We start from the raw sequence: 17845 nt of genomic DNA, 5'->3' as shown, positions 1-17845 counted from the left end.
ACGCTCTCTGCCAATGGGAGAGCTCTCCCATTGGCATAGAAAACCCACCTCTGTGGGCAGCATAAGTTATGTCTGTGGGAAAGCCTCTCCCGCTGACACAGCGCTGTGCACGCAAACGCTTATGTTGGTCTAACTTATGTTGCTTGGGGGGTGGAATATTCACACCCCCTAAGCAACATAAGTTTTGCTGATGCAGTGTAGACACGGCCTAAGTTTCAGTTGCATAATCTTTTAGCCAGGGTGATCCACAAGCCAGAAAGAACTCAGCTTGACTGTCAGATCCCTGGTTGTCAAGATGCAGTTTCAGAAATGTTCTTTCTAGTAAGCTGAGCAAATTTGATACAGAAATGGAGATGATAAACATGGAACCCCACCAAACCATCAGTGGAGTCCTTATGGGGCCACAAAGCATAGAGGTGTAACTCTTTAACTGTTTCTCTTTTGAAAAAAACAAAACAAATGCTATAGCGAGTAATCAATCTATCCATAATATCAAGACCTAAGGGAGAGAAAATGTGATTCCCAATGGTATTCTATAGAGCACTCTGTATTTTGGGTGATGCTTCGGATCATTGTTTCTCATTTTGATGCTTAGAAGGGAAAGGGTGTGAAATGCCTTTTTCTGATGTGGCTTTCCCAGCCCTTTACAAAGACTTTGTCACTCCCGTGACTTGCCATCCAGACTGGGGCCCTCATTGTTAGCTTTTAAGTTGTCTTTGAAAATAATTAACTTTTTCACATTTGAAATGAAATGCAGAACTCCGTATTTCTTTTGCCAGATTTAGCTTGTCAGATATACTGGCAGTGGCTGTCAGTTTTCCATTTCTAATAGGAGCAGAATACAGGGCTGTATTAATACAGCCTGAAAAAAACACATGCCTTTAAAAAAACAAAAAAACAAACAAACAAAAAAAACACATCAAAACCACTATCAAGTCTATTTCAAGATGGGTCATTTAAGTGGAAGTACAGTACACTGCAGTGGTAGAGGGAGAAAGCGCTCTCTCACACCAACTCTTTGGAGGTTTCATTTGTGCTGAGGTTTGCTGTGCATTTTCAAACATCAGGTTGCAGGAGATGACTTGTATCTGTGTGGCAAAATAGCAAGTAGCATTGTCAAAGGAAGTGGTTGTTCATAACTTATTAAAAAATAAATGCATTTCAGACTGATTGTTTCACGTTTCCCATTAGATTAGCATTAGCTGTGGCTTTTATTTTTACATCAACTAAGTATATTTGTCACTTCATTGTGAAGTCAAAATTGAGTTCATGCCTATTCAAGAGCTTTATAGTTCTGCCAGTGGTAACGGGCACTTAACTTCATATTCACTCTTGTGTTGAATAAGAACTCTTCCAGCCCCATAATTAGCATTTGGTGATGTCTATCTCGCTTCTCACAATATTGCAGTCTTTCATGCTTTCTGTAACACCATCTTTCATTTATAGGAAGAATCCAGGCAGATTGCTGCTTCAGTAAAAGTAAAAACTGCCTCGTTAAACACTAATGTAAAAGATTTGGAGATCTATTGTATTCTGATTCTTGTCTCATTGCAGGTGGGTCTGTGAAGAAATCCCAGATCTCAAGCTTGCCATGGAAAATTATGTTTTAATTGACTATGATACAAAAAGGTGAGAGGAACCCCCCCTTCCACAGAAGGGCAGGCCTAAATGGCTTGTTGTGAATTGGTCTAAGAATAACTAATTACAGACACTGCAAACTGAACTGAAGTTTTCTTTTAGAACTGGCTTCAGATTCTACAAAGTTATTTTAGTAGGAAATGTGTAACAGGAGTATTGGCAACGGCTGTTGGATTTAAGGACATAATTGGAAACTTCACATAGCAAAAAGCTGAGCTGGTGTATGTTGGAATTACTCACCCTGAAACAATGATCTGTATCTGTGCTGTTGGGCTAAAGCCAGCGTTAGGAATCTGAATGGCATTGAAGTTTCTGCTTTTGTAGTAACTAAGAATTCTTGTTGGAAAACACTATGACAGAGCTGCCCATGGCACCACTGATTTTTCTCTCCATGTTTGTGGAAGGTTAACTTTCCCCACTCTTCTGTTCAGAATCAAATATGAGTGGCGACACTATAAAAACAGAGGTTTCAACTCAAACTGTTCCTACAGCCTTTGTCTCTGGAGAAGCAGGATCAGTGCCTGATTCACAGAACTATGTGAAAACACCTACTACATGGACTGGCTTGACAGGGATGTGTTACAGTCTGCTCTGTGGATAGAGATTGGGAGGAATGGAATCTGACCCTATGAAATTTTTTTGTTTGTAATAAGTTCATTTGGAGACAGTTGAGAGATTCTATATTTTTGGCTCAGTTTGACTGCACTAACTGAGAATGGAAATAGAGATGACACTTGCCTGCAGCCAAGTTGTGGTTTATGAAAATCTATGGAATTTCTTAAAGATCTAAGTTCACCGGTGTCCACAAAGTGATCATGTCTCCTGAGTGGGATTGAGACAGGTGAAACTGAATCAGGTCCTAATTCAGCATTAACTGTTTGAGCAAGATTGCTCTTTGGTGCTATATTATTCCTTTTATTTTATATGGTCTCCTCCTACTAAGCCCTCCAGCCTCCCAGGGAATTAAATAGGAGTAGTGAGTGCTCAGTACCTCCTAACGTCAGGTCTGTGGTTTATATGCTGATATTGTAATACAATAATTTTGTAGAACTGGTGGGGTTTGTGTAGGTGTGCAGCCTCACTTTTTGTCAGCAATGATACTGAATAAAAGAAGAAACCATCTGTCCTCAACCACACCTCACTTATTTCTCAGAAGCTGTTCAAAGAAGCCATAAACCTGTCATTCTGGTAATAGTTTAATTAATTTATTTTCCTTGGGGGGGGGAAAAAGAATTTATTTGAAAAATTAATCCTAGAAGATTGGCTGCAGTGCTGCAAATGCAGAGAATGGGAATGAAAACCAGTGCATTATGGAAACGCAAATATACACTCATAAATAATACTTTTCAGTCTTGCCTGTTTTTTATTAACATGGAATTAAAAACTGTCAATTGGCAGCCCAAAGTGAGTGCAAAGTAACAGTGTTCTCAAATAAGAAGTCTTAGCTAGTTGTGGTAGTGAAGTCAAGTTCATGAGAAGTTAACTTCCTTCCCTTCTCCTCTGTTTTTTCCTCCTTCCTTCCTGTCTTGGTAGCTGTGGGATATGTTACTCCAGTTACTCTGTGGACTGGCTTTTCTGCTGATGCTTTCTGGAATCTAGTTATGTAATGACAGTGGGACTGGCTGGTATCCTTCCCCCCCTTGACCCGAAATGATTCTGTAATCCTCTCAGCCTCTGCAATTAAGGTGCCTGGCTAAACTGTGAACCCAACTAACCCACAGAACAAGCAGTATGCTTCCCTTGTAAAGCAGGTGTCTGGCGGATGAAGTTTGTTCTTTAAAGAAGTTGTATTACATGGCACACTGCGTGTTAGAACAGAATAGAACTGAGCTCTGGATAAGTGTCTGACTATCTTCATAGCTGGATATGGTGGACACAGGAAGGAACAAAGTAGAACACATTAGAAGTGTAGTGCCTTAAACTTTTTTTGCATGTAGGGAAGTGGGAGGAAGCTAAGAGGGCCCATGGGAATTTCCGGCTTGAATTCCTGATAGGTCAGAAAGGAAAAACGTAAGATAACTTCAAATTATCTCCATAACTTAATTTTCCCCATTAATTACAATCTTCGGAAGTTGAACGTTGAAATCAGTTTTCTTAAAAGAACTCTTCTTCTGTCACATGGATACTATGTGTAGAATTTCTCATGAATCGTTGGGCTGCTAAAGTCTCTTATTTAAGGAAACTTTGTAAAAGTGTAAAATTGCATAAAGAATTAATGATCGTTGCAAAAAAAAAATTACAGCTACAGTATGTATACTTTAAAAAATGTAGGTCAAATGTGTCTACCAACCGTGGCAGTGTTGCTTTTATGTGCATAGCTGAGCATTTCAAGACCTTCTTTAGACTGTTAACTGACTAGCAAACTTTGCTTTTTTTCCTTTCCCAGCTTTGAAAGCATGCAGAGGCTTTGTGACAAATACAACCGCGCCATTGATAGCATTCATCAGTTGGTATGTATTTACCTTTGTTATGCCATGATGCCTATCTAGTTGGCTTTATTCAGGCTAGTGGTTTCAAATTCACTTTCTTAGCGCTCAGTTGTGTGTTTGCTTAAACACCAGCACCACTATTACAGCATTTCCATTCATTCGGAAGTTAATAAATCATCTATTAAACCTTGCTTTCTGGGCCAAAACTTGGCACTCGAGGATTTAGCCTTGGAGTGAAGTTATATCTTTATATAAGAATGGCTTAATTTTTCTATAATACAGGTTTGCAGGCTCTTAGTCCCTAATGTGCAGTTGGCACTTATGCTTTGACATTTGAAATAGCCGAGTTACCTTTGAAAAAGGGTTCTTTTGCATGCACCATACCTATCTTTTTCATCAGAAATTTCACAAGAATTTAATGTATGCACGTTGCCTCGGGTGTGTGGGGATTGAGACTTAAAAGTTCCTTAATAGTCCAGACTAACTCTCTTGTGTACTGTTGCGATGATCCATAGATTAAGAATTCCCTTACTGTTCAGTAAAGCTGTATTTTAGAGCTGAGCTGTTCTGTTCCAAAGGATCAATCGCTATGAAGGAAGAACTGAAATGAAATCTAATTTAATAGATTTCTAATAATAGGTAACTTTTGGTTTTCTTACCCAAGTTTAAGGCTGGTAATGAAACATAGTAAGTATAATCTAATATTAAGAATTTTACTTAATTTATGGATTTTAGATGCCAGTTCTGTTAGCAGTATCTGTCACTGTACTTAACCTCCATTCAATTTAATACTACATCTTATTCTATAAAAACACAGTCTAGGGGCCTTATGAAGTACTTTGACTTATCAAACACATGTTGGGGGCTGTAATCTTATTTTATAGGAACATTCAAAATAAACCTCAGAAAGATATGGCCAGTAGGTTAGAACTTCTCCCAGACTATGCACCACTTTGGCACCTACAAATCTACATATCGTTTGCCTGATTCATAGATGCTGGCCACTTTAATCTTGTCTTTGTTAATAGCTTAAAAGTTGGAATTCTTCAGCATTTACAGTCACTCACTGAAGTGAGAATCTAGTCAGTTTCACTCTGTCCTGCCAGTGCCCTGTGAAGGTAGGAACCCAGGCTAGCTGATATAATGAGCAGAAGTGGTGATAGGCCTCTGAGGTAGCTGCCCCGAGCCCTCAAACAGAGGATCAGATAGGAAAAAGGTGACTATCAGGAAAAGGAGATGGAAAAGATGCCCAGAAAAAAGCTTACAGACATGTATAAAATCCAAAGAGGGAAGACGAGGAAGTTCAGAAACATCAATAGCTTCCATTTAGGAGTGAGATTATTAGCCAGCAGAAGCTTAGATTTTCTCTCCCACTCCCTCTGTGTGTGATTCCTCCCATGCTACACTTCATGGCAAGAAAACAACTCCCCCTTTATGTTGTTGGTGCAGTGAAATGCAGTAGTTACATCAAGTATGTAGCCAGATGTTAGATCCTTTTCCCTCCTGTATCTGGTATGCAGTCTTTGAAAATACCTATTGTGTGAGGTGACACAGACAGTAAAGCAAACCAACCTCCCCAAGCTTCATTGCTGCAGAAGTTCTTTAGCATGTCTTGCTGCTGCTTATGGAAGAACTGTAGCTCAGTTTTACTCGTGCAAGAGAAGGGGTGGAGGAATGTGGATTGTCTTTGTGTCAGTCTCCCTTCCCCCCACAAATGCAGGTATGTCATGGGGTATTTTTCTTGTTTAAATTCTCTTTCTGCTCCTCACCCTTAGTGGAAAGGAACCACCCAGCCCATGAAACTGAACACTCGTCCCTCCAATGGGCTCCTCCGTCACATCTTGCAGCAAGTATATAACCACTCGGTGACCGACCCAGAGAAACTCAACAACTATGAGCCCTTTTCCCCAGAGGTGTATGGAGAGACTTCCTTTGATTTAGTGGCCCAAATGATTGATGAGATTAAAATGACTGAGGATGACTTGTTTGTTGACTTGGGCAGTGGTAAGTGACAAGCTGCTTTGTTTTCCCTTCTCTGTCTCTGCCCAGGCTTTTTCCTCCGCTGAATAAAAAATGTCAGTAACTTTACATTTGGAAAGTAATTCATCCCCACAGACTGTATGCGTCTCGCTGTGCGCTCCTGACAGATCACTGCTTTCATTCCTGTATTGCCAGTGGGATGTGGTACCAAATATGTCATTCACCCATGTGAAGAAAGGATTGATTCTTCAGGAACCTTAAATTAAGAATACTTCATTTTTGCCACCATAGATAAATGTTGTCATTTTAAAGTATGGTTGGCTTCTGAAATGACTGTGTAAAAGTGCCATTAACAGAGTCCATATTTTATGCTTTCTGGCTTCTAGGTCCAGTTTGTTCAGTTCATGCATCAAACTTTTTTTCCCGGAGTGTCAAAACTGCAAACTCCACCTGTTAACTGAAAATAAAGTGGGTTCCTGCTCTGTCTGACACAATCACCAGCAATAAATATAAAATCTTTATTGTGAAGCCATATAGAATCCAGCTCACTCTTCCATAGCTGCATCTGTGCTACAGTTAACAGTTTTAACAAAAGTAAAAGCCTTGCTGTCTTGCTTTCTCAACAGTCATCCTTTATCCTACCAAAGGAAACGGGAACCTGCCCATTGAAAATACAGTAGAATTACTAACCTTACTTCCATTTTATATCTATAAATGAAATGCCAAGTTAAGGGTTTTAAAGCAGGCCACTCACAGGGGACAGAATTTATCCTTCCCCTCCTTTCTCTCCAGCTCGGGTAACTATATTATGTGTGGTTAAGTACAATATGAGACACTTCTAAAATGCAGTTTAGTCAGGCATGGTGCTTTGCTGTACTCAAATAACTGCTTTACCACAGTTGTGTGAAATTGTTTGTTCTCTAAGGTCATAATAAGAGATCATATCTTGAAGTCACACAATCTTGCTGTTTGCCTAACAAGATGGAGGAATGTGTGATCTGACTAATGCTTCTGAGTAAAATGTTTTGTTTTTCCTTGGCCTCTAACACCACCAAAAACAAAACCAGATATTTATCACCATAGAACCCCAAACCTTAATATTGGACTAAGACCAAGCATATGAGAAATAAGAACTTTCATTAGTATCTGAAAATAATGGTTTAGCATGCAGTAACCTCAACCATAATTCTGTGAAAGCAGCAAAGAGTCCTGTGGCACCTTATAGACTAACAGACATATTGGAGCATGAGCTTTCTGTGATCACTTTTATGTGCACTGATTTTCAGTTGGTGGGTGCACTGAAAAAAATGGTTACTCACCTTCTCATAACTGTTGTTCTTCGAGATGTGGTGTTCACGTCCATTCCAGTCAGGTGTGTGCGTGCCGTATGCACAGTCGTTGGAAAGTTTTCACTTAGCAGCTCCCGTTTGGTCGGCTGTGGAGCCCTCTGGAGTGGCGCCTTCATGGTGTTCAAAATATATAACCCAACCGACCTGACTGGAGTACCATCTGCCAGATGCGGCAAAATCTTTGGAATGCTGGGTGATAGCATAGTGAGTGGTTAAACATATGCACCGATGACCAGGTTATCGCTCTGCAGATCTCCTGAATGGGACTCTGGGCCAGGAAAGTTGCTGACGAGGCTTGTGCCCTTGTGGAGTGTGCCATAATAGACTGGGCTGGGACCGTAGTCAGCTTGTAGCATGTGCGGATGCAGTCCATGATCCAGGAAGAAATGCATTGGAAGCCCTTTCATCCGGTCTGCCATGGTCGTGAACAGATGATTCGATTTCCTGAAAGGCTTAGTGTGCTCGATGTAGAATGCTAGTGCATGCCGGACATACAATGAGTGAAGCCTCTGCTCCTGTGCACTGGTATGAGGCTTGGGATAGAAGACTGGTAGAAAGATGTCTTGGCTAGCATGAAATTGGGACACCACCTTGGGAAGGAAGGCTGGGTGAGGCCTGAGTTGCACCTTGTCCTTGTGGAAGTCCGTGTAGGGTGGGTCGGAGGTTAGTGCATTTAACTCTGACACCCTCCTAGCCGATGTGATGGTGACCAGGAATACCATCTTCCATGACAAATAAAGAAGGGAGTGAGTCACCAAAGGTTCGAAAGGGGCCCCATTAGTCTGGAGAGGACCAGATAGAGGTCCCATGCAGGCACAGGTCGTTGAGTCGGTGGATATAATCTTTCCAGGCCCTTGAGGAAACGCCCTACCATAGGGTTGGTGAACATGGAATGCCCCAATTCTTCCAGGTGGAAGGCCAAAATAGCAGCAAGGTGTACCCTGATGGATGACCCTGCTAGGCCCTGTTGTTTCAGGTGCAGGAGGTAATCCAGGATGAATGGTATAGGAGCCTGAAGTGGAGGTATGTGATGCTGGGCGCACGAGCAAGTAACTTCTTCCACTTATCTAGATAAGTGGCCCTGGTGGATGATTTCCTGCTGCCGAGCAGAACCTGCCTTACTGGTTCCGAGCACAGGAGCTCCATTGGGTTTAACCGTGAAGCTTTCATGCCATGAGATGGAGGAACTGGAGGTCTGGGTGGTGAAGGTGACTGTGGTCCTGGGTGATGAGATCTGGGTAAAGCGGTAGCAGGATCAGGGTGTCCACGGACAGCTCCAGAAGCGTGGTGTACCAATGTTGGCATGGCCATGCTGGGGCCAACAGAATTATTTCTGCCTTGTCTCTGCAGATCTTTAGCAGCACCTTGTGTACGAGTGGGACCGGTGGAAAGGCATACGCGAGGCGCTTTCCCCCCCCCCCCCCCCAGGGTAGCATGTAGTTAGGACTGGAAGGTCTGGCAGGCTAGTTGCACCACTCTGAGCTCCTTGATGCTGATTCTGTGACCATAGGCCTTACTTTCAGAGATCTCCCAGATGAGCCCCCCCCCAACCCAGAGCTGACGCATCCATTACTAGGGACAGAGAGGGTTGTGGGCTGTTGAAGGGGACTCCCTCTGTAACCGGGGCGGTACTCACCCCTGCGGCGCCTCCTACTGGTTACTCCAGGAATTAGCTCTACTTCCAGTCCGGAGCGCCCCCTGCAGGCTGGTGATCCACCTGTTTTGCTCTCGGCCCCGTGTCCCTCCCTGGACCCGGTGCCCCTTTAACTATAACTGGGTCTCCTTCTCCCAGGGGAGCCCCCACCCTACTATCCCCACTTTGCCTCAGTAGTGGCCACTGACAGTCATGGTCTAGCCCCACACCCTGGGGCAGACTGCAGCATCGGCCCACTCATCACAGGCAAAAAGGGGTTTGGACCTGCTGCTTTACCTACTCCTGGGTTGTCCCTTGCAACCCCCAGTACCTCTTGCCCTTTCCTAGGCCGCAGCCTGGGGCTTTCCAGGCTGGAGCTTCCCTAGCTCCTCAGCCCTTCCCCAGCCCTGCTTCACCATAGGTACCTTTTCAACCTCTAAGCAGCCAGGCCCATCTCCCTCTGGAAGCAGAGAGAGACTGACTGCTCCTGGCTTCCCTGCCTTCTTATAAGCCCTATTCAGTTTGGGGCGTGGCCTCCAGCTGCAGCCACTTCCCCAATCAGCCCAGCCAAAAAGCCCCTTCCCAGGGCTGTTTTAAAGCCCCAAAGGGCAGGAGCGGGTAGCCACCCCGCTACACCCTCACACACTGACCAAGGGTCAAGCCCCCATTGGAGGGATTTGAGTACTTGCTCTGGCACAGTGACCACTGAGTCCAGGCTGTTGCATTCTGGGCGGTAGACCAAAGCAAGCCATGCTTGGAGGGGTCTGAGCCGCAGTCTGGCATGTCGTAACACGTAAGTGCAGGCTGCAAAGTGGCCGAGGAAACTCAGGCATCCCCTTGCTGTAGTAGTTTGGTAGTGCCTGAGGTTTTGAATAATGTTTGTTATGGCTTGGAATCGGGTCTCTGGCAGGAATGCCCTTGCCTGCACTGAGTCCAGCACCACCCCGATGAATTCTGTTCTTTGGGTCAGTGATGAGGTTGACTTGCTCACATTGAGGAGTCGTCCCAGTCTCTCGAAAGTGAATCTGACTAATCGGACTTGAGACTCTACCTGCTCCCTGGAGTGCCCCCGTAGTAGCCAGTTATCGAGGCAGGGATATACCAGCACCTGTCTCCTGCGGAGGAAGGCTGCTGTGACTGACATACACTTGGTGAACACTCAGGGAGCCGTTGATTGACCGAATGGGAGGACCGTGAACTAATAATTTTTGCGGTTGACCACAAACTGTAGAAACAGTCTGGGCGCAGGCCGAGTGGCTATGTAAAAGTACATGTCTTTCACGTCGAGGGCGGCGTACCAATCCCCTGGATCCAGGGAAGGGATGATCGTGCTCAGGGAGACCATGCGGAACTTCAGCTTCACCATGAACTGGTTGAGCCCTTGCAGGTCTAAAATAGGTCTGCGACCCCCCTTTGCCTTGTGGATTAGGAAATAACAGGAGTAGAATCCCCTGTCCCTTAGCTCCCGAGGAACCTCCTCCACTGCCCCTATGGTGAGGAGTGATAGCACCTCCTGGATAAGGAGTTGTTCGTGAGAGGGGTCCTGAAGGGTTTGCTGCACTTTGGGTGGCAGCCCAGATGCCTGCAGCCCTGAACCCCTTCTCATGGCTAACCCCGATGAGAGAGTGCGGGCAGCAGAGTCCGCCGCATCAAGGGAGGCTTGAAGAGAGGTTTGTGCCACCGCCTTCCCTTCATCAACGATGGCTGTGAATTCAGCCCTGCAGTCTGATGGAATTTGCTCCTTGAACTTGAACATGAAGGCCCACGAGTTGAAGTTGTATCTGCCGAGGATAGCTTGTTGGTTCGCTATCCTCAGCTGCAGGTCCCCCATCGAGTAGACCTTTTAGACTCCTTGGATTTGGGGGTTGGTCCTTGCTGGCCCTAGTTGACGGTGGTCGCTACTAGGGAGCAGGGCTGCGGGTGCGGGAACAAGTACTCGAATCCCTTGGCTGGGACAAAGTACTCGCACTCCATGCCCCTCGCTGTAGGCGGGATCGATTCTGGCATCTGCCACAGTGTTTTGATATTGTTCTGTACAGTTTTAATTAGAGGCAGAGCTACCCTGGAGGGACCCTCCAGCGTCAGGATATGGGGTACTCTGGTTCGATAACCTCCTCCACCTGCAATCCCATGTTGTGGGTGATTCTGCACAAGAGGTCCTGGTGTTCACGGTGGTCTATTGTGGGAGGCCCCGAGGCCAAAGTCCCTGTAACCGCCTTGTCTGAGGAGGCTAGAGGTGGTACTAGGTCCCCCTGACCATCCAGTTCTCTAGCGTCCTCCTGGTTAGTGCCTGTGGGCTCTGCACTGACCATTGTCACGGCAGTGGTAGTCTGGCTGGTTATCGGGGCTGTAGTCTTGGTTGTGTTGACTGTGTCCTGGACAGGCTGCGGGCCCTGTGCTGGCATCGATTCCGATCCCCGAGGCATCAGGCAATCTTTATGCTGAGGTGCTTTGGCCTCTGAGGTTACTGACCAAGTGCCCCTGGAGAATGAGCCCAAGCCTGGTGATAAGCCTGGGGAGTCTAATAGGGCCATTGAGGCTGCAGCTGCCAATGTGGAGGCCGTGCCGCAACTCTGTGCCGATGTGACCTGAGCTTGATGTGGCGTGAATAAAATGAGTCCCCATCCGAGTCAAACGACACTGGTCTAGATCATGATGACCCTGGCGGAGCTGAGCAGTATTGAGCTGGAGACTGGTGTCACTGGTCCCTCGCCAGGGACTGGTGCTGCTTCGCTAGTGGCCGGGACCGGTGCCGGGGAACCGCGTATAGGGCCCCGAGCTGGGGAACATTGTCTTGGGAATGGTGAATCCGAGTGGTGCTGAGGTGAATGGTGCTGTGCCGGGGAAGGTGATCGCTGCATCATAGCCGGCTTGCCCCTAGATGGCGCCAGGTGTGGTGGCACCAGGGCGTGTCCCTGATAGCAAGAGGTTGAAGGGCTGTCATTGCTATTAGGTCCCTGGCAGCTTCCAAAGTGTCTGGGGTGGAGTGGGACTCCAACTCCTCCATCTGACACTGTCTGTCCGGGGAGTTGCTGGGTGCCGGACTCAACAGTCCCTTCCTGGGAACCGAAATCGACGGCGCCGACTCCTGGTCCTTGGGCGCTGAGTGCTCCTTCATGGGACGCACTGCTGTTGCACCTGGTCCTGCCTTTGGCACAGGGAAGAACCCCTGTCGGTTGTCTTGTTGCTTGTGTGAGCTGTACCTGGTTGTCTGTGCTGGGGAGTGTCTGTGCTGGGACACAGTGCCAAAGAGTCGTTCTTTGGCACTGTGTCATGTGCCGAGGCTGGGGCGCTCCTCACTGATGCGTTCTGTGCCGGATCCCAGCGTGGCAGGCTGCGGACAGAGAGTGGACTCCATCAGAAGTTGTTTCAGACAGAAATCCCTCTTTCTTTGTCAAAGGCAGAAAGACCTTCAGATTTTTCACCAGTCTGTTTGGTGCTCTTACTCCAGACACTTCAGGCACCTGTTGTGGGGGGTCGCCCGTTGGCATGGGCGTACCACAGGTCCCGCAAGGTTTAAACCCTTGGCCGTGAGGCATGCCCCGGAGCCGAGGGGAGGTAAGGGATAGGGGATAATCCTGCACCCTAACCCAATACACACTAAACTATATACACTAAACTAAACTAACTACTAACTGAAACCTAGACTAAAACTACAGGCTAAAGAAGAAAACTAAGGGAAGCACTTGCAAGGCAAGTGAATGCCGTTCCAATGGACGGTAAGAAGGAACTGAAGCGGGGTCCATGTAGGCAGGGTTATATATTGAGCGCCATGAAGGCGCCACTCCAGGGGGCTCCACAGCTGACCCCCACTGGAGCTGCTAAGGGAAAACTTTCCGACGACTGTGCAGGCGGCCTGCACACCTGATTAGAATCGATGTATACAAGCACGTGAAGAAAAAAGGATTCTGATTTCTCCTCCCTACCTAACTCTTGTTAATGCCAATGAAAGTTTGCACATTGATGGCAGAATTGAGACTGAATTTCCATATTATTCTAGTCAAGGCAGTATAGTGTACAAGGTACAGTAGAATACAATTATAGCAGTAGCACAATAGCCAACAACTTCAGTGCCTTTCCTACACCTCTATGTATAGGAATCATTCATCTGCCACACATTGTAACAACCGCCGGTGAAATGTGGCAACCATTTTTTTTTATCAGTAACTCTGTCCAACCATTTAAGGCTAGAAGCCAACAATATTAAATCTGGTTGAAATGGAATTTTAGGAAGGCAGAACATAGTTATGCAAAATGGAATTAGGACAACTGTTGCAAAAAAGTGGTCTCTTTTAACCACAAGTGGTCTCTGCAGAGAGAAGGGCAGTAATGACTTCTAATATTTATTTGGCCCATGTAAATGTGTATAGTTTTTACTGCTTCTCTCATCCTCCCTCATTCTGTTTGTTACTCAATAGTTGCATCTTTTTCTTCATATTTTACTCTATTTATACAGTACATAACAAAATGGGGCCCAGAACCTGATTGGGGCTTCTAGGTGCTACCGTAATACAAGTATTTATTATACAGGACTGTCAGCATGTGGTTCCCTGTTATACCAAAGTGGGTATGGCATCAATGATGATTTAATGGCAAGAGCACCACCTCCTCAATTACTAGTGCTACTTCCTGCAGGCAATCGATGAAATGGAAAACGACAATGTGTTTTCTGTGCAAATGTGATATCTGCTTGGCTTGAATATTTCAGTTTCCCTTATGCTCCTCTGTGATTCTATGAGAAGTGCATTAGTGAGACAATGCATTTTACATTAGTCCAGTACAGACAGTGATAAACTTGGTATTAGAATGAATATAGAAATGGTTTGATCGGCAGTTGTAATCAATTGCGGTAAGAAATATAGAATGATTGCAACAGCTTATAAAGATTTACCATGTACTTGGCAAAACCTGGGTCAGGTGTGCAAGCAGAGATTTAGTTGTGATTTCCCCCCCCTTCCCCTCCCAAGCCAAAGAGATGTAATGTGTGCAGACAAGGTGTGGAAATAGCAGCTAATTACTGCTGGAGCAGTCTCTGTCGCAAACATAATTGAGACTGAGTGATGGGAAGTTCATACATTTTTAAGTAATGTTTTGTCTTGCAGTTTAGCAATTGCTTTTGAAATTACTTTGCGTATTGATCATTATCTTTTTTTATTGTACTAGGAAATAATACTTCTGTCTTGTGTATTAGCATTTTTTTCCCTAATGTGCTGAGACTTTTGTATGCATTTTCCATCATGAGGAAAATGAGGTATAAATGTTTTGTTATAGCTCTCTCCATTATACTGAGAGATTTAAACTGCAAAATTTATCTAGCTGCTCTTTGGTTTTCTTGCAGAAACAAAACACATCCATATTTACTTCCTGTAGGACATAAGTCTTTTTAGTGGAAAATAGGCTCCGGTATTGACATGTAACAGTTTTGAAGTTGGAACTATTTTTTGTAATGTAAATTGTCATACGTTTATCAGTCAATGTGCTATATTATTTCATAGAATCATAGAATATCAGGGTTGGAAGGGACCTCAGGAGGTATCTAGTCCAACCCCCTGCTCAAAGCAGGACCAATCCCCAACTAAATCATCCCAGCCAGGGCTTTGTCAAGCCTGACCTTAAAAACCTCTAAGGAAGGAGATTCTACTACCTCCCTAGGGAACCCATTCCAGTGCTTCTCCACCCTCCTAGTGAAAAAGTTTTTCCTAATATCCAACCTAAACCTCTCCCACTGCAACTTGAGACATTACTCCTTGTTTTGTCATCGCTACCACTGAGAACAGTCTAGATCCATCCTCTTTGGAACCCCTTTTCAGGTAGTTGAAAGCAGCTATCAAATCCCCCCTCACTCTTCTCTTCTGCAGACTAAACAATCCCAGTTCCTTCAGCCTCTCCTCTTAAGTCATGTGCGCCAGCCCCCTAATCATTTTTGTTGCCCTCTGCTGGACTCTTTCCAATTTTTCCACATCCTTCTTGTAATGTGGGGCCCAAAACTGGACACAGTACTCCAGATGAGGCCTCACCAATGTCAAATAGAGGGGAATGATCACATCCCTCAATCTGCTGGCAGTGCCCGTACTTATACAGCCCAAAATGCCGTTGTCCTTCTTGGCAACAAGGACACACTGTCGACTCATATCCACCCTAGGTCTTTTTCTGCAGAAATGCTGCCTAGCCATTCGGTTCCTAGTCTGTAGCAGTGCATGGGATTCTTCCATCCTAAGTGCAGGACTCAGCACTTGTCCTTATTTGTATTATGGGAGTGGCTATTGTGCTAGGTATTGTACATTCTTATAGAAGGAGACAGTCCCTGCCCTGAAGAGCTTAGTCTGAATAGACAAGACAAAAGGTGAGAAGGAGAGATGCATTATCCACACTTTTTTGGGTGGGGAATTGACACAGATGTTGTGCAAAGTCGCATAGGAATCCTTGCATACATCTTGGTCTTTGTTTTAGAAGCAGTTTCCTGTGTATAGGGGGGCTTTTTTACTATAACTGTCTTTTTCTTTACCTGCAGGTGTGGGTCAGGTGGTGCTTCAAGTTGCTGCTGCCACAAACTGCAAACATCACTATGGTGTGGAGAAAGCTGATATTCCAGCCAAATATGCTGAGGTGAGTTACATCTCAGGGAGTATGAGATCGTAAGTGTTTGATTCCAGAGCTGGTTCAATATCTTATGTCTCGCAGGTAACTGCTATGCATTACAAAGTGGGAATCCTGAGTTTGAATCCTAAACACTGTGGCTCCTTAAGTCTATAAGGACTGGAAGCACAGCAGCGATGCAAACGATGAGGGGGTTTTGTGCTTCCTGTTGCTCACTGGCAATGCTCACCGAGTGATCAGAAATATCAACTGGTCTCTGAAGAGAGCTTAGCTCAGGCCTGAGAGAAAACCAGGTGGAGTGAAGCTGCGTGGTGATGGGAAGCTTATACAAAGGGAACAAAAGTCAAAAGGGAAGATGCAGGTTTAACCCAGACACCGTACTGCCTAAGCTGTGGATTTCAGGACCCTACTCAGGTCTGGAATGGGACTTTGAAAGGGCTGTGTCACAGAGGCTAATGCTGTGTAGGGTTGAACGCATCTAGGGAAGGAGTTGAGCAAGATCAGAGTATTGGGAGACAGAATAGCTGAAACTCGTAATCTTTTTTTAAAAAAGCTGAAATCCGGATCAGGCTAAGAATGTCCTTTAGCAGCCCTAACTCTCAAACCATTGAGCTTAGATACTAAAAATGTTAATATAGCTGGAGCTGCCGAGTAACCGAGACCTATCGATTGCACTGGAGTATTCAGTTAATAGCAATGCTCAGTATGTACCCAAATTAAGTACTTACGACAACGTCTCATAATAAGGCAGTTGTACTTAGGCAAGTGATTTTCTTTACACTTCCATTAATTCTGTGTAAATGGGGACTTGCAAAGTTAATCAACTCCAAGGGAAACATGGAACCCAAATGAGTTGCAAGCAAACAATAAAAGTTGGTCAAGCCTTGCAATAAGACTTTTGTACTTCCTCCAGTAGGTTGCACAGAGCTTCATGCCTTTAACTCCTTGTTCAACCTAGTGGACTTTGGTCTGTTTCAAACACAAACTTTAGCTTCATAAGCTTTAGCGCTTTCTTTTCAAGGATATAGGTAAAAGGCTCTGATGCTATCATGAGTGCCATAGAAGGGCCTAGGAAATAATTTGTCCTTACTCTTCATAGTAATCCCTTGGAAATTTCAAGCTGGAACACTTTTACCAAATTTTTCTCCCTCACCTCTTTGCATGAGCAGTCTGGCTTATTTTAGAGAAGCTCACAAAGGCTAGGTTCCTGGCTCTTTATTTAGTAGTCATCACTATTTAAAAACCACTTACTTGTGAGAGAAAATACATATGGGGCCAGAGTTTTGTTTATGGACCATTTACACAGAACAGTGTGAAGGGGCCATAATGTAAATGACAAGCAGGCAATAAAGAATTACATGAACTTTGCAAGTGCATGAAGAGAATATAAATTGTTAGGAGTACTAATCCTGATGGTGTCCCTTTTTAATAATGCCCTGTCAAGTATTTTATGACTTTACTGGGTGAATAAAGTATATAGGGTGACCAGATAGCAAGTATGAAAAAATCAGGACACAGTGTGGGGGGTAATGGGCACCTATATAAGAAAAATCCCAAAATATCGGGACTGTCCCTGTAAAATCGGGACATCTGGTCACCCTAAAAGTATACCATATTATCCTTGCACTTATAAATGGCTGTCCGATAGATTATTGACTTGACAACTGCTGCAATTTAAGAATGTGTGAATCTACTCTTAAATAGCCTATCTGCTTCTTGCTGCATTTAGATTGGCTCACTTTTTTTCCTCAACAGATGTTTTGTGTCAGCGATTGTATTGAGCTTGTAGTTGAATTTGTCCATAGTAACAGTTCTCTGGCTACTGCATCACTTATACAGTTTTTAAGCTTCCAGTTAAATGTGGGGGGGACCCTAAGTTTCTAGTCTGTGGTTTTGAAGAAAATCTTCCAAAATGTGAACTGATGTTTCACTGTCTTTTGACTCTGGAGATTGAAACAATATTTCTGAGTGGTGTGAACTGTCTTGTTGTTAACTGGGTGTGTTAACTCTGAAGTCTAATGGGAATACAAATGTCAGCAAAGAATCATAGAATCTCAGGGTTGGAAGGGACCTCAGGAGGTATCTGGTCCAACCCCCTGCTCAAAGCAGGACCAAACCCAACTAAATCATCCCAGCCAGGGCTTTGTCAAGCCTGACCTTAAAAACCTCTAAGGAAGGAGATTCCACCACCTCCCTAGGTAACCCATTCCAGTTCTTCA

General features: G+C 44.7%; 1 protein-coding gene across 7 annotated transcripts in view; it reads left to right on the top strand.

Annotated features, from left to right (window-relative positions):
* Positions 1–17845, top strand: part of DOT1L (DOT1 like histone lysine methyltransferase) — a 96881-nt gene that overhangs the window by 23835 nt on the left and 55201 nt on the right. For all 7 annotated transcript variants that reach the window (XM_039515532.1, XM_039515533.1, XM_039515529.1 and 4 more), the window contains 4 exons: positions 1555–1629; positions 4025–4088; positions 5843–6071; positions 15541–15635. In XM_039515532.1, coding sequence (XP_039371466.1) covers positions 1555–1629; positions 4025–4088; positions 5843–6071; positions 15541–15635 — 463 coding nt within the window. The remainder of the gene's footprint in view (positions 1–1554; positions 1630–4024; positions 4089–5842; positions 6072–15540; positions 15636–17845) is intronic.

This window comes from Mauremys reevesii, linkage group 26, assembly GCF_016161935.1.
Source record: "Mauremys reevesii isolate NIE-2019 linkage group 26, ASM1616193v1, whole genome shotgun sequence".
NCBI classification, from domain to species: domain Eukaryota; kingdom Metazoa; phylum Chordata; order Testudines; family Geoemydidae; genus Mauremys; species Mauremys reevesii.
This window is presented reverse-complemented; position numbering and strand designations above follow the sequence as displayed.